Consider the following 17,415-nt stretch of genomic DNA (forward strand, 5'->3'; position numbering starts at 1 on the left):
GTGTGTGTGTGTGTGTGTGTGTGTGTGTGTGTGTGTGTGTGTGTGTGTATATATATATATATTTTTTTTTTTGCATATATGTATATGTAAAAAACAGCATGTGTTTCACTATTGTGAGCACAGTATATCATTTCGTGAAACTTTTTGCACACTCCTCCAAAGTTCAGAAAATTCAGGAATGAAAAGTTTATGAAAAATAGAAACTGCATTTGCTGTACTTATTTATTAATACATCCTTGCTGAGGGAGACTTTTCCTGAAAATACCACCATTGCTTGAGTTTGAATAAAAAGAGTTGATGTCACAAGTTTGACACCGTCCATCAGGTTGGTTTATTAATTTATGAATCGAATGTAGTCGAAAGAGAAATTGTGCTGCAATGGTGTGTGTGTGTGTGTGTGTGTGTGTGTGTGTGTGTGTGTGTGTGTGTGTGTGTGTGTGTGTGTGTGTGTGTGTGTGTGTGTGTGTGTGTGTGTGTGTGTGTGTGTGTGTGTGTGTGTGTGTGTGTATGTATGTATGTATGTATATATATATATATATATATATATATATATATATATATATATATATATATATATATATATATATATATATATATATATATATATATATATATATATATATATATATATATATATATATATATATGTATATGTATATATGTATATATGTATATATATATATATATATATATATATATGTATATGTACATATATATATATATATATATATATATATATATATATATATATATATATATATATATACATGTAATTTTTCTTTTGTCTTTTTTACTGAATCGTCCATGCTGCAGATCTCAATGAAATTATTGAATGAAATGAAAGTTACAAACCGGTATTGAATTGTTCTCTTTTTTTTTTTAAACTGCCACCATCCACACTTAATGGCATCCTAATTCTAAACTGGGACGTGCTTGAGAGCCTGGCTGGAAATAGATCGGCCAGTCGGAATTCCTGCATGCTGAAATCTGCTCGCAGTCACACGAGTCAGACAACGAGGGCCACGTACATCGTTAGTACATGTTAGATACTGTCATTTTCCAAGGCTTGTGAAATTGGTCCAACTTGAAATGTACCCCAAGAACAGGTTGGTGTGAAAACGCTTTTGTTTTGATGTGTTCAGGAAATAATGCAAGTTTTGCTTTGTTCAGTGAAAAATAATTGTGTTCCAACAAAATAATTCAGTTTGATTTATTTCATTTTCTTATTTTCATTTTTTGTTGGGGGTGGGGGGAGTAATTCCAATTCGTATTCTGATGTTCTGCCAGGCGGCAAGTCCAGTCGGTGATTGCCGAAGCAGTTTCTTGGTATGGGTTAAACTGGGTGGTTTGCCGTTGCATTGACAGAATTGAGGGAGTTGTCAGTGATTGAAATTAATTAATAGAAAGCCTGGCGTTAGCTTAACGGTTAAGGTTAAGATTGTCTTGTCTTAAGCTTCTTGTCTTGAGTTTGAGCCCATGTTTTTTCCATTGAATTAACACCAGGTGGGTTGACTCAGCCTGTCATCCTTCCAAGGTCTGCAAAATGAGAACCAGCTTACTGGTAACGGGGCACTGCTTCAGCGGTACAGCCGTGCTCCCAGCAATGATGCTACCAGCAGCCACAGGCTGCATACAAAATAACTAGAACGGGCACTCAGTAGAGCGCATACCTTCGCCAACGCTACATTTTGCCCCCCCCCGCCCCCAGAAACCGTTAATTGTGAGGGTATTTAATCCCATACCACATCTGCCATCTCATATGTGTTATGATGGCTGAAAAACATTAAATTTCCTGCTGTTTGACACTGATTCACGTACATTGTACAATTTCTGTATGAACTCCCTGACCTTTTTGGGTGTCGGTGTCAAGTCAATCTGATGACAACTGGTCACATTATAAGAAATCAAATATTACACATCACAGGATAGGGAATTGAATTCTAAACATTTTGAATCTACTTACATGCAAATTTTATAAGAATTGACCGTGTTATGATAAAGGTCGTTGACCCCCCTGACCTTTGACCCAAACCGCTAACAAAGGTAATGACGTCATTGTGTCATATCATATATCACAAGACTGGGCATTGAATTAACAACATTTTGGCATTGGTTGCATGCAAATTGGATAAAAATCGACCGCACTATGGCAAAATGACGATTTTGACCTTTTCATGACCTCGACCTTGACCTTTGTACTCTTAATTTTGTAATTGGTATTAGAGTGTGGGGAACAGAACAGTCAACATTTTGGTGTTGGTTTCATGCAAATCGAATAAGAATTGATCGTGTTATGACTAAAACCGCATATTTTGCAATGTCGTGACCCCCCCCCCTGACCTTTGACTCCCAACCGCTAATAAGGGTTATTACGTCATTGTGTCATGTCACATATCACAAGATGGGGCATTGAATTCTGAACATTTTGGCATTAGTTGCATGCAAATTGGATACAAATTCACCACACTCTGGTAAAAAGACGATTTTGACCTTTTCATGACCTTGACCTTTGACCCAATCGCTCCCAAAATCTAATCAAATGGTCCTCGGATAATAACCAATCATCCCACCAAATTTGCTGCGATTCAGTTCAATACTTTTGGAGTTATGCAAATAACAAACAAACAAACAAACAAACAAACACACATATTCACAAATAAATAAATAAATAAATACACAGCTATCAAAAGATAACCTTTGCAACAAACTTTGCGAAAGTAATAATAATTACTTCGTATGCAGCCTGTGGTCATCCCTCAGAGGGACGTTAAGTTGGGTGTCTCGTCTGCTAGCATTAGTTGGTGCATGATAAAGATCCCACGGTGTGTTGTGTGAATAGTGCGCCAGTTATTGCTGATACCATGGACAATTTCCAAATCAGCTTCAGCCACGCCATCAAGCCAGACCGTCCTGTTGGTGAAAGACTTGAGACAAAATAATTCCATTTCCGACTTTACCAGCAGGTGGGAATAATTGGGGCCATTAAAAATTGTACATAATAATGTGCACTCTAAGGAAACCTGGACACAGGAGGACACCATGCCTGTGCTGAAGCTACACCCCATTCATTCAAACCATCAATTAATCTTCCATGGATTAAAGTAAGAAACCCATTCAAACCTTGACGTACCGAATCTAATCTACTTACACATTCTATTTGAGGATGTGCACATTAATTAATTAATTAAGGACACAAACTTACAGTGACATTATTTTACTGGCACACATTTGCCTACTCTTTTCACGAGATACTGTGGGATCTTTGAATTCCAAAACTTGAATGCAGACTAGACAGCTGCACCCTCTGATGAAGGATGGTCATGTGCTGCATGAGAAAGCATCTCCTGCAACCACTGCATCAGAGGAGGTGCTTTATGACGTTCATTTTGACTTCACAGGGGAACAAACCTTTGCCAAGACACTTCAGAGCCAAGCAAGCCATCATCCCCAGTGACTTTGCGATGTTTCAGATGGAAACACTTCGCCTTTACATATATATATATATATATATATATATATATATATATATATATATATATATATATATATATATATATATATATATATATATATTTTATTTTATTTTCGAGGTGGTTATGCATACATCTTGGCTAATGGAGGAGATAAACGACATCGGGTAGCAAGTTAACAGATAGGGAGTGAAAGAGGAGCATTGCACACGAGCAGATGAGTGGCGGGCAGGATGACCTTGAGGTACACACACTCCTCTAAGCCATCTCGCCTGGGTTTGATTCCCAACCCAGTTATAAAACTGTCATCCCAGTGTTTCACAGGCAGGGTGATTCATCAATGTCTGTATCATTCCTCAGATGGACATTAAACTGGTGTCCCATCTGCCAGCATTCATTGGTGGATTTTAAAGATTCCACGGTGTCCTTCGCGAAGAGTAGGCGAGATATCGCCGGCACCGTGACTAAATTCAAAATTCCTGCCCTAACCAACACAGGGCACTTCATCAGCGGAACAGCTGCACCCTCAGCCGATGATGCTACCCAGCAGTGTTACACTGCTTATGAACGAAGAATTCTACTTCCATTCATTTTTAAAGATTAGTGGGTACTCTCGCCCTGAGGGTGGGGGTACGCCTTCTCTGCCCACCTTCGGTGGGCAATGTGCTGCAGCATAGTCTTGGAAATGCATTTTATAATTTTTGTCATTTCTGAAAGAATTTGACTGATCACAACTTTTCGTACTCAATCTTTATGGTAGGATGATGGTTAATGATTTTGTAATACCGGCGACCACCAAAGGTGATGCTATTTCCCCCACACGTCAATTTTGGAGTTTCAGTGATATCGACGTTTGCTCCATTATCGTCAGGTGAAGTAAGAGCCCCAAACGTTTTCAGCAATTCAGTTGGCAATGTCCCTATTTCAACCTCAAATTTTGCTCCGGTTTTTCCAATGCAAGGAGGCTTGACGACTCTCAACAGTGAAACTCAATCCAGAAGCGAGCCCTTTTTTTAAAACTTATTTTACAGCCAATATCAGTAATTTTATATTGTTAAAATTGGATTGTGAAAAAAACAACCAAGTTGCTTTGTCTGAAATGTCTTCTCACAAATGTGTTTTGAAATAACTTCAATATTATCCGTCTGTATATTCGTTCTATTCATTCATTCATTGTTTGTCTTGTTATTTCTGCTAATTGATTTCCTCAGCCAAGCCATGACCAAGTACGAAGCTGCCCTTATGGATATTAACATGGCGATGCAACTACTACAGCCCAATGTTTCCAGCGATCATGAACGGGGTTTGGAAACTCAGCAAGCAGCAGTTAAAATCCACCTGGCCATCATGAACGACCGACCTGAGGAACTTGCCGACCTTCTCAGGTCACATGCCGGTCACGATGCTGTAAACACGGTTTTGGGTCCAGGGCTGCCTTCTTCACCTCTAGGTCGTGCTACAGCTCTGGGTAACCTTGTCTGCGTAACTCAACTGCTGGCTGGAGGTGCCTCAACCGAAACGCCTGATGTGAAGGGTCGCACTCCCCTACTCGTTGCCACTGCATCTGCTATATCTGGTCTACATTTTTATTATCCTTTCTTATACTCATCTTCTATTGCTGTTTAAACTTTCTGTCCTTTTCTACTCAAGCCCTCTTCACTTATGACAGCAAGCATATAATGAAAGAGATAATAAATAGTGATCATGTAATTAAGTAATTAATTATGCAGTTGAACATTGTTAAAAATAAAAATCAGGCCAGGTGATGAAATAAATCCATTTTTCTTTCTTTGAGTAGAGGCGGGAGTGCCCGATGGCAGTATCTTGGCTCCAGCCTTGTCCCTCATGTACGCAACCTCTTCGACACTCTGGAAAATGCTCTCTTCCTTTGTGCAGATGGCTCCACATTGTGTCATGCAATATCCCCATCCCACTACTCCGCAAGTAGCAGCTGCATCACTCTCTGCTGATCTGGGAATGATTAGATGCTTATCTGATGAATGGATGATGTTTTTCAATCCAGACAAATCTCAGTCTCACCCTGTTGCTCAAGAATGATCGTCAAACAAACCCGCCTACGCATCTATTTCTATGGTCAGAAACTGGAAGAGGTTCAGCATCTTGAACTTCTAATCTTCGCTATCAGCCACGACCTCTCCTAGGCTCATATCACCGAACTGGTCTCCAAATCCAGCATCAGACTGAATTCTCCAACACACTCATTAAACTAGAAGGGCACTCGGGAGAGCGCATACCACCAATACACAATTCCTGATCCCCGAAAACATATTGGGCCCAATACATTTTTTTTTGAAATATCGTGCTACGTGTAGTTTTTGGCCCAATTTCTCAATGGTGAAGAATCGCTTTAAAAATTAAATAACTCTCGTATATGGATCCAGATTTGGAACTTCAACAAAATCTAATGAGTTTGTCCTTGTCACACACCCAACTTGTCCACCAAATTTCACCTGAATCCGTCCACAACTTTTTGATATATCCTGCACACAAACAGCCACACAGAACAGACAGACCTCCTTCCAATTCCACCTTCGTAGCGGAAGTAAAAATCAAAACAACTGGTACTTTGTCTGCAGCTCAATGAAGCACTGCTCTCCCCATGACCTGCTGCTTAATTTCTCTCTCTTGGATTCTGTGGAACCTAAAGCACTCAACATTATTGTCATCTCCCATGATGAGACCGAAGCACAAGATCGGTTGGGTTCTCACATTGCGGACAAGTCTCTAACGAGATGACCTAATAAAACCAGTCTCGATGTCCGTCCATCCGTACGTCCGTCCCTATTTCTTTCTTCCGATTTTCTTGATATTTGGTATGTGGGTAGATGTCGATGAGGGATGCACGACGGTATGACTTTAGACCTGATTGAAGGTCAATGTCAAGGTCACCCACCGATGCTGTAAACTTGTGAAATCATCCATTGTCAAAATATCATCTGCCATTTATGACTCAGAAATGCGGTTTGATTTCTGAGGTCTGGTTTCTATCCTTTTGAAGACACATTGATCATAAATGTTCCAAATCAACCATTTTCAAAATCTATCTCCGGATAACTCAGAAATGTAGTTTGATTTCTGGGGTTTTCTATCCTTTTTACTCCCGGGCTTTCGTCTGTACGTTGAACCAAAAGACAAGACGACATCGAAGCCATTCTAAGCCGATCAGAGATCCACATCGACAGAGCTTCAGAGATGACTGTCACCCCCCAACCGGGGGTAATTTTTAGGTCCTCTCCTTCCAGTCTTGCTCCCTTTAGTCTCTAAGCCCTCTGACACTCCCCAGAGAATGCACACAGTCTTCCAATAACTCCATCCTGGTTAACCCTCTGGAGCCCACGAAATGTTCTGGGTGAACAAAAAAATAACCCCTGGGGCTCTGGAGGGGTAAGCCCCAAATTATATAATGCCGATAGAAAGTCTACACCCCCCAATAAATTTTTCACCTTTTGTTGACTTATAGCCTTGAATTAAATTGTATTAAATCAGACTTTTTCCACCTTTATTTGTTTTCCCTCCAGGGCTTTAAGCTGGCAGTACACAACCATCTCATGTCATCCGCCATCGCTAATCCTGATCTTTTGTAGCCCCTATGAACTTCACATAACCTGACCCTCTTGCTGGCAGATTGCTGTATTTTTCTGCTCCTCTCTTTCCTCTTTGTTCATTGCCTTGCTTGGTGCATGCGCCTGTGGCCCCAATGTCCCCGCTGTCAGTACCTTGCCTTTCTCCTCTATCAACTTGTTCTTGTATGAGCCTACATATTCATTTTCAAAGTAAACATTTCCACTGCTAATGTTTATCCATAAAGGATGCACCTGCAACAGCCTTTGTCACATAAAGATGTTCAGGACTAAAAAGAGCCAAAAATGACGGGTGGTGGGGCCATGGATGAAGTCAGGCAACACTGTCCTGTTATACTCGTCACACGACAAAAACGATGTGGAAATAACTTTGTGCACTTGCAAAAAAATGGGGATGGCTCTGGGGCAGAGGGGAAAAGGGCATATTGCAACCACAGTCCACATTGCAACCACAGTTCGCATTACATTTCATCAAAACCTTTCAGCTCAAAGCATCATTTAGCCAGAGTTGGCCAACATTTTTTGACTTTAGGTACAAATGTTTCATCTTTTTCTTCTTTTGTCTTTCAAAGAGCGAGGCTCGTGGAAGAGCAGGGTGACAAATCTTTCAGTTGACTCATTTTCTTCACCAAGGATCACCAAAACTTTAAATCAACTAACGTATCTTTCCTTCCTCTGCACCCTTTAGGCAGCAAGGCCCAAGAAGCGGTTGCTCTGGAATTGCTGGCTCATGGAGCACGGACTGACGGCAGCCCAGCAAATAACTCACGGCCTCTGTTACTGGCAGCTCAGGCAGGACACTTGGATCTAGCACGTGCACTTCTAGCTGCTGGCGCCTCGCCTGATGTTCAGCCAAAACGACCCGACTGGCCACTTGGCTTGCACGAGCAGCCAAGCCGAGGTAGGTCCTCCAGTGCAATACGACACATTTATTCATTTAGTTTTATTGGTTCTCAGATGATCAGGGTTGAAGATTCACTTGAAAGAGATCCTTGGGCAAAAGACACCCTTTCATCCAGCAAGCAGGTCATTATAACGATGCTGATTTATTGTATTACTAGCAAATACAACCAGTCGCTTCACTAACGGGAATATTATGATTGAGGGGGAGGGGCGGTGGGGAGTGGGGGGAGTGAGGAGGGATGGGGGAGTGAATAAGGGGTGGAGGAGCAAATAAGAGGTGGCCTCACCACCCGTCGCTATACACTCCGGGCGGGAGTAGTGAGCGAGTAGGATGGGGGAGAGAGGGGGGAGTTGGGAGGAAACAGGGGGACTTGAGGGAAAGCTGTGGTGGGGGGGATGGTCCACTTTTGCCGGCATTAGTACAGGATTGAACGAAATTGGATACGTTAAAACGGTATGTTCAAGCAGGTCATACTAAACAATGCCCAGACACCGCCCAGAGACATCCGTGGGGGTGGAGGGGCTTTGGGAAGAGGTAAACGTGAGGGAAGCAGAAGGGAAGGAAGGGCGTTTTCCTTCAATCATCGAAAAAGCTGTGCCAGTGTTCGTACCTTTTATTTAATTTCCACACCTACAATAACCTCTGGAATCTCTTAACCAGAGATGAATTGTGGAATTGATCAGAGCAGCAGTTCTGACTGCTAAAAAAAAAAAAAAAAAAACCCCAGCTTTCATTGGTCCAATTTGTCCAAAAACAGTGTCTCCAGGCAAGTTATAAGCTTTGCGATGTATCCAGCACTTCGTAGGTATAAAGATCAGCGATCAGGGATGTATACAGCGATTCATAGGAATGAAGCTTTATCGTACAAAAACTGAGCTGTTCCAAAGCAAGGCATTTTTGAGCTGAGCGAACAAAATAATGGCCAATTTACACACCTGCGCTAAGTGAGCTGGACGCAGGCAAGCCTGTTTCTGGATTGACTGGTAAATTATCATCAAAATGGGTGTGTAAATTAACCCAGACACCCAGTTTTCATTCATACACTTCCTGTGAGTTCCCTTAATATTATCGTGTACAGGGGGTTTGACCCCTACCTGGACGGATAGCCAAAATTCTCCCTTGGAGGCCTACAGCCGAGACTCTCGGAGATTAATGCGTGCGCGGAAAAACAGTTAAGCGCTGCACTAGAACAGCACAAACACACGGACACAAGCAAATTGAATTAACTAAATAATAATTGAATAACAAGAATCAAGTATGTACAATGACAATAATCCAAATTATAATAATGAAAAGAAAATGTGAGGAAAACTAAATCTAAATGAGGCAACTCCACACAGACTGAAATACAGACAAGGGGAAATGAACCAAAGAAAAATCCCTCCTTTGTCCCGGCACTTAGCTGTGTGCCAGAGATGGTCTTGAGGGAGCTTTGAATTGAGCTTGAGGGAGCTTGTAGACGCACCCAACAGAGTGGCGCCAAGCCACCATCTTGCTGCAGGAAGAACTACGTCAGGCAATTTTTGAGCGGTAATTAACACCAAGGCTCAGAGACCGCCGTGCAGCTTCATTTCACGAGCAAATATCCCGACCATTCCTCTCTTGCACCCGGTCAGGTCACAACAATGGCCCACACGACGAGACTTTCAGAGGCCCCGTGAGGAGGCCACGAAGCACGCTCTGCTTCCCTCCTCAGAAACGTACACACTTCACGGCTTAGCCGAACCATAAACGGCCAACGTCCTGCTCAGCACGCGAGCCAATTCACACAGCACGATTGACACATCACACGAGCCAATTCGTCCAGCCAAGAACAAAAGCGGGATCCTCAATGTCCTCTGACTAACGTCCTCTCTCGACCGCGTGCGTCCCTTCGTTATGACTCCGCCACCTTCCTTTCTCATCTGCTCCTCCCACGCCCTCTTCCTCTTCATGCGTCTCATGTCACGCACACCCATCAAACCTCCACGTCTGGGGTGTGGCCTGCTCGCTTGAAACCCTGGAAGGCGGGGCCTCTGCCCCCTCGGCACGTTTTGCTTGTTTGTTATCGTGGTTTTGGTTATAAAAATAGAGGGGAAAGTCACATGGGGGCAATTATATACTGGGGAAGTTATCCTTGATCCCTACCTAATTAACACAGCACCACCTCCCGTGTGGTGACAAGTAACCCTTAAGCTCACAGTCTCCCGACTTAATTACATCGAGATGTCTCCTACATGTCCACACACCAAACAACTCCAGACAATCCTATCTTTCTTATGAAATCCCCTCATCGACCCCACAAACATAACAGTATGTATGCAAAGTTTCAGGCCGCGAAGTTTTGGAGTTGTGGAGGATGCACACTGACACACAAACAACACACACACCCACACAATTAGCTCACCTGGACTTTAGTCAGGTAAGCTTATGCGATCGAGCAGTGTCGGTAAGTGAGTCAGTCAGTCCATAAAGACTTCAGTCATAATCGCTTGAACCAAACACGTGATTTTGATGAAACTTGGCCACAAGCTTCATATCTAATGCCTAAAGAAGGTTTATTGACCGCATCAAAATCTGTGCTCATTAATGGGGTCTATGGGGGGTACTTGACCCCCCCTCCCACAAATAGTTATTTGCTCTCTTCTCCAAAACTACACACACAATTTAAATGAAGCTTGACCACAACCTTCGTCACCAGTGATTACCAAAGTGTATTGACCGCATCAAAATCTGCACTCATTAAGGGGTGGGGGGTTAAACCCACCCAAAATAGGTATTTGCTTTCTTATCCGAAGCTGCACACACAATTTTGATGAAACTTGACCACAACCTTCATCACCAGTGATGTACCAAAGTTTGTTCACAGCATTAAAAAAATTCAAGGTCTAAGGGGGTCTGCGGAGGGTTTGAGTGACTGTTACTCCTGATCCAGGTGAACTTCAAGACAGGCGGTCCTATTTTTATAGATTACTTTTAGTTGCTATTTTAAAGGGTGGTAGCTCGGTTTGAGATCCTACTTTAGGCTTTACTACAGAATTTGTTGACAGTGCAACCCACGGACCAATGACTTGCCTTTAAATTTTCAACTTGTTCCCTCTTCTGGCATCAAACAGGACCATTGCACCTAGCTGTGGCTTATGACAACTGGCCTGTTTTCAAAGTACTGCTCCAAGCAGGGGCAGACCCAGATTATAACTGCTCAGGCTTTGCTCCTGAAGCCAGATCATCGAGGTCTAAGCCACTACTGGGAGCTTGCACAAGTCGAGGCCGGACTGAATGTTATGGTCGTCTCCTTTTGGCTGCTGGAGCATCGCCATATTGGTCTGACTCTTCGGTGTGTGGTGATCTCGGTGATGGCGGTACAGCACGGGTTGTGCTTGAAGCAAGACGTGAGTGTACTTCTTCCTTTGAACCAAATAATAATCTTTCATGAAGAGACAAGCTTCATCATAGGATGACCTGCATTAGCATGAATCTGTTTGATGTGGCAAATGTCAGATTAGGCCTTAGTTATTTTATAACTTGGTTTACGGATCCGCCGATGGTATATTTGCCGAAATGAAATATAAATGTAAAACACATTTTTAGCCTTTTTGTTCATCTCTTCGAGCATGACCTAATAATATTGATGTTGAGAGGAGAGGTGACGATCCGTCCGTCCGTTCACAATGAAGTTGAAGCGGGAGATCTGGTCATTAGTGATCCTGATAGAGGTCGATGAGACGTACACGATGGTATGACTTTCAAGGTCACCCAAGGTCAAGGTCACGGTCACGAGGCCTTTGAAGTTGCGAAAATGACGATTTTCAAATTCTATCTCCTCCGCCATTTCTCAAGCGATGTTGAATTTGATTGTGGCATATGAATCTATGGGACAATATCTAAATTTGGTCGGGACGGATTTTCGATATTCGCTTTCGTGACACGTGACTTCAAAGTTGGCAAAAAATGCGAAAATGACGATTTTCAAAATCTATCTCCTCCTACATTTCTCAAGCGATCTTGAATTTGATTGTGGCATATGAATCTATGGGACAATATCTAAATTTGGTCAGGCCGGATTTTCGATATTCGCTTTCGCTTTCGTGTCACGTGACTTCAAAGTTGGCAAAAAATGCGAAAATGACGATTTTCATGTGAAAATGACGATTTTCAAAATCTATCTCCTCCTACATTTCTCAAGCGATCTTGAATTTGATTGTGGCATATAAATCTATGGGACAATATCTAAATTTTGTCAGGCCAGATTTTCGATATTCGCTTTCGTTTTCGCGTCACGTGACTTCAAAGTTTGCAAAAACTGCCCTACCTTCAGGAGGCTATATATTTTCTCGCAGAGATGACCGTCACTCCCACACGGGGGTAATTTGTATATTTATACATTTTCTGCCGAAGGTGCAAAAGTTTCAAAACGCGAAATGTAAACGTCGGCATTTATTTTCAAAATATAATTTCGTGCGCGGGCGCCAAAATGCCGAGTCACCTTTAATCGAGCTGCGCAGTAGTCTACGGTCATGGCGTCTAAGCAGTGGCCAGCGTGATTCAGATTGACTGTTGTTTCTGGGGCGAAAGTGATTGTTAAGAAGCATGTCAGCGGTATAAATTCGAGTGACTGTATTGGTGATTTAATCACGCAACATCTTGACGACGAATATTCTGGCCGAACGATTGCATCAATTCAGTGCAGCAGCAGGGATAATTCGCACGCTACTCTCGATCGTGCCGATTTTGTTTCCATCGAAAGTTGTACACCGCTGTTCGTATTGAAAGATTTCGGTGCCAAATACGTAAAAGTTTCCCTGCGAGATGCTGATATTCAGCCTTCAACGGACCAGAAATCAGCCTTTGATGTGCTCATGGGGATGGGGAGATGGTACGATCAGATGCCCACTGAAAACTAAGCTGGTTATGGCTCTGATTGACCGTTTTGAGCGTGTTGACTCCAAGTAGACACCTTTTTAAAATCATATCCAGCACTATGCACTGGTATGCACGCACACATATATGACTTGGACAGTAATTTTCTCAGCATTGTTTCCATTTGTTTGATGATCCAACAGGTTTCTATAAGAAAAACATGCCAGACTATATTGTAAAAACAAGTTTTAATCCTTCTTTATTGTTTTTCACATCAGATGATACAGTGAACTTCTGCATTTGAATGCTTTCCCGTCTTCAATGTTTTCTTAGATCCTTCTGGTCTGGGATTTATATTGATCCCCCCCCCACCTACCCTTGTCTTTTCTATGGAACATCCAAAAAAAAAAAATCATAAAAATATATAATTTATAAAAATTGAAATTATATTTATATTCTGACCTACCGACCCTACATTTTAACTGAAGAACTGCGTAAACCAAGTTATAAAATAACGAAGGCCTTAGGGGTAATATATTTAACCTGTACTCATGGTTTGAGGGGTGGTGCATAAAGGGGGGGGGGGTTGCTACAACGAGCAGATCAAATCTGAGAATGATAGAAAATAGAAAGGAGGGAAGTTAAGTGTGGGAGGAGTGTGCAGAATGGAAAAGTTGTAGAGTGAGGAGTCAGAGAGGGAGTAAGGTATGTGTGGAGTGAGCACATCGGTGATATAGGAACAAAAATTTACAAAATGAGCATACATAAATTATTTTGCATTGTACGATTATATTTCCATTTGATGCATCATCTTTTTTTTACTTTTTTTTTCTCAACCCTGTCTATCCCTCATGTTTTCTTTCTCTTTCTCCCACACTCTCTCCAATCCATCACTTTCACATTTGAATCCATGACCAGGCAAGCCACGTACACTGCTGCAGTGGGCTCGAATTGCTTTGCGCAGGTGGATGCGAGAAGTCGACCGTCTCTCCACTATCTGTTCACTTCCCATCCCTCCAATCCTCCAAGACTACCTTAACCTCAATCTCTGACAAAGACCTGCTCTGCATGCAATCTGTCTACATTTTTCCTTTCAGATAATTATTTTTGATGCGATGGTTGGATGGTTGGTTCTATATTTTAGGCATAATAGATATGTCCAATACCTTTAAAAGCATTTCTTGGGCATGGTTTTATATTTCTACCTGCAACATGTTGCAGGTTTACAATAACTCAGCGTGGTTGTTGTTGCTGCTGTTGTGGTTCTTGTTAGAGGTCTATTTTTGAAATGTGCACCGATTGGTCGGACAGCGGCCAGACCCTACCCACATTTGTCACTCGACTGCACCCACCACGGCATCCAGACGAAATAATGTGGCCACCACTTTGGTTTTCTAGTGGGCTTAAGACATCAGGCCTATAGGCCTCGCTCGGGTTTGTTGCATCAGATTTCCATTGGCTTTGGGTCGAGTGTTACTCATGAGGGACCCCCAAAAAATCTAATCATATGTCAAATAAGAATTATTAGTAAGTTTGAATCAAGCACGGTACGCACCTCCCTATAAAATCGTTTTACCGAATTTTGAACAGCCCCATATTGGAGTTAAACAATCCGTGACCTTGTGACGAATCAGCTCATTCTAATATTACCAGTGGCAGAGGCTGACATGGATGAGAGATGTCGAGTTAATCTTTGAATTGCGCATTAAGTGTGGGTTTCCTAATCATGATGTTCATCTTTTAAGAGTGCTTTAAATGCGCATCTCCCAATTAGCCTGTTACCAGATTGTGTTGCAGGTTGTGACCACAGTGCAGTCATCCTTGCGAGCTTTCAAGGAATTTTTATTTCTTTTTTTTATGCGTTATTCCTCCTTTTATATCATATTGCTTGAGTCTTCAGGCTGAGCTAATGAAAATATTTATATCAAGGAGTGATGCACTATAACTCTTAATAGCAAATGCAGCACAAGAGTTTCTTCTGTAACAATTATACTTCTGCAAAAGCAGCTAAAACTCCTGCATCTTGTAACTGATACTCACCAAGAGATGAGAAAATTCAGACATTGTCATCCACGTCAAGTCACCACACTATCCATCTTCCATTTCATTCTGGATTAGATAAACGTCCTGATGTACTAGCTAGATTACAAACTTGATTGCAAAGAACATAATTGTAATTGGGAAGATTCATATTCGAAAACCGAAGGCACCGCCGAGTCTTGCTGCTCAATTGGCCGAAGCCTTAACTATATGTGACTTTCAGAATGACATGAATGCTAAACGAGGCCTTTTGCACACGCACACTTCTCATTTTACCATTAGATGCAAAAAATCTAGTATTTCTCTTACCAAACAAAAACATATTTTAAACAGCACTCATAGCCCATTACAGCTCCCTCTCCTCTCCTATATATCCTTATCTTGCATGCTTGATATACATTCGGCTGCCCCAATGAACCTGGGTGTAAGGGGGTTTCTGTGCACGTGCACTGAGCATTTTGGGGCAGATTGCATCATTTTGAAAGTCACATATTGAGCAGCTGGTATTGACTTCAGTTATTTATGTTACTGATCTCAAAATGTTTATTTTACAATTTTGATATGAATTTGAAATAAAAGGTCGAACACAATGCATGGATAAAGATTAATTTGCTTTTGTAGATGCATCACTATTTGTATTCAAATGTGATGTTATGAGGGATAAATTTAATGAAACATAATACACTGCATAATCATCGAGCACAGAGAAAAACCTCATCTTAAATCAGAGGCGCTCCTGGGTTTGTGCAATATATAGAAATTGCGAATGATCTAAATACAGAGACATGGCAGAAGTAAATAGACATCATGATTTTAAAAGAATTTATTTATTGAACATTTGAAGTATATTTGTTCCATTTTAATACATACACGAGTATTTTTCTGGACTTGCCATTTGCAGATTTCAATGCGTTTACTCTTTCAAGCATAGAACTAACGAGTTCTGAAATTTTCTCTTGTCGGATTTCTGCCCAGGCTTCACACAAACGGTTGAGCAAGTCTGTCCATTATGTTGGTTTCCTGCACTTTTTCCGCACAGCTCGATCTAATATGGCCCAGAGGTGTTCAATGGGATTCATGTCAGGAGATTGACTTGGCCATGGAAGTCACTTGATCCCATTAATGTTATGCCATTCTTTGGTCTTTTTTGCAATGTGGCATGGAGCTCCATCTTCCGTGAACTGAGTGTTGTTTTTAACCGTCTGACCAGTGGAGAAGACTGACAAGATCATCCTCATGGATAGAAATGTATACCATAGAGTTGATGTTGCCAACACACTCCACAAGCTCTGACCGACCAGCGCTCCAAATTGCTCCCACACCATCACTGAACAAGAGGGCAAGTGAGCACAATATACGCCCGAACAAGAAGTTATATACAGAATCGTGCTACTACATGGAAAACAGCATCCTGGTTGCCATGGCAACCACTTTAGATGACGAACGTATGTCGCAACACACCGTCTCCACAGTCTGTACCTATGTACCAAATATGAAACGTGAAAGTTGAAATCTTTGGGAGTTAGAGTGTGGACAGGAACGGATGGAAAACAGCATCCTGGTTGCCATGGCAACCACTTTAGATGACGAACGTATGTCATGACACAGTCTGTACCTATGTACCAAATATGAAACGTGAAAGTTGAAAACTTTGGGAGTTAGAGTGTGGACAGGAATGGACGGACGGACGGACGACCGGTATCACATAATATGCCCCGATATATATATATATATATATATATATATATATATATATATATATATATATATATATATATATATATATATATATATATATATATATATAATATATCGGGCGTATAAAAACCACCGTGTTTGACTTTTAGCTCTAATCTGTTAAAGAAAACTCTTGACTGGGAAGTCTTCAGACCCATGCGCATCCACTGTCAGAAAATTGAGACTCATCTAAAAAATGACAGTTTTCCAAAACTCCAAGGGTCTGTTGGCCATCTCGTCAGCCCACTTCTTTCTCCTTTGAATGTTTGCTGGTCGAAGAAGAGGTTTTCTCCTCGCTGCTCTCCCATAGTAGCCCAGTTGATGAAGGTACCGCATGGCAGTTCCTGAGCTAACTTGGACCTCCTCTGCAACATCCGCTGCCTTGCAACGGGGAGTTTTCTCAATGGACCGCTTGACAGCTCAAAGACACCTTTCTGAGGACCCAGATCGACCAGAACGGGAAGCTGTGAATTCCTTGCCTTCGCTGGTGAATTGTACAATCACGCAATTGACCGTAGAAAGCGGAATGCCAAGGCTCTGGGCTATCTGACACTGGCTGACTCCACCTTCCGATTGGCCAACAATTCGTCCTCTTTGAAAATTGGAAAGTTTGTGTGCTCCCTGGGTTCAAAGCATAGTTAATTGTCATATAAGACCCAGGAACCCGTTTCTGCAAATAAATAGTCAAATATCAGTACAAATCACCGAGTAAAACCGCGTTATACAGATGAAATTAAATAAATTTAAGGTGTCCATTTACTTCTGTCATGTCTCTGTACATCATATATAAAAAGATAAAGGCATTTCTGTGTGTTCATTGTAA

The 17,415-nt window shown here is 41.7% G+C and overlaps 1 protein-coding gene across 2 annotated transcripts; it reads left to right on the top strand.

Moving 5' to 3' along the window:
• The first annotated feature begins 878 nt into the window (after positions 1 to 878).
• On the top strand, positions 879 to 15,445 carry LOC147024768 (ankyrin repeat and SOCS box protein 12-like). Of its 2 annotated transcripts, none has more exons than XM_085885021.1 (5): positions 879 to 1,106; positions 4,682 to 4,974; positions 7,761 to 7,973; positions 11,072 to 11,347; positions 13,734 to 15,445. In XM_085885021.1, the coding sequence occupies exons 1-5, from the start codon at positions 1,090 to 1,092 to the stop codon at positions 13,865 to 13,867; spliced, it is 933 nt and encodes a 310-aa protein (XP_085741147.1). In that variant the 5' UTR covers positions 879 to 1,089; the 3' UTR covers positions 13,868 to 15,445. The 2 variants fall into 2 exon arrangements, with proteins under 2 accessions (XP_085741147.1, XP_085741146.1); XM_085885020.1 differs by having other exon boundaries at positions 881 to 1,106; positions 4,682 to 5,046.
• The last annotated feature ends 1,970 nt before the right edge of the window (positions 15,446 to 17,415 follow it).

The sequence above is a fragment of the Eptatretus burgeri genome, chromosome 6 (genome assembly GCF_056783735.1).
Source record: "Eptatretus burgeri isolate ZD-2024b chromosome 6, Ebu_testis_v1, whole genome shotgun sequence".
NCBI classification, from domain to species: Eukaryota; Metazoa; Chordata; class Myxini; order Myxiniformes; family Myxinidae; genus Eptatretus; species Eptatretus burgeri.

Coding starts and splice junctions, on each gene's coding strand:
- LOC147024768 (XM_085885020.1), top strand. Junction 5,047..7,760: donor CACTGCATCTGCTATATCTG/GTCTACATTTTT, acceptor TGCACCCTTTAG/GCAGCAAGGCCCAAGAAGCG. Junction 11,348..13,733: donor GGTTGTGCTTGAAGCAAGAC/GTGAGTGTACTT, acceptor ATCCATGACCAG/GCAAGCCACGTACACTGCTG.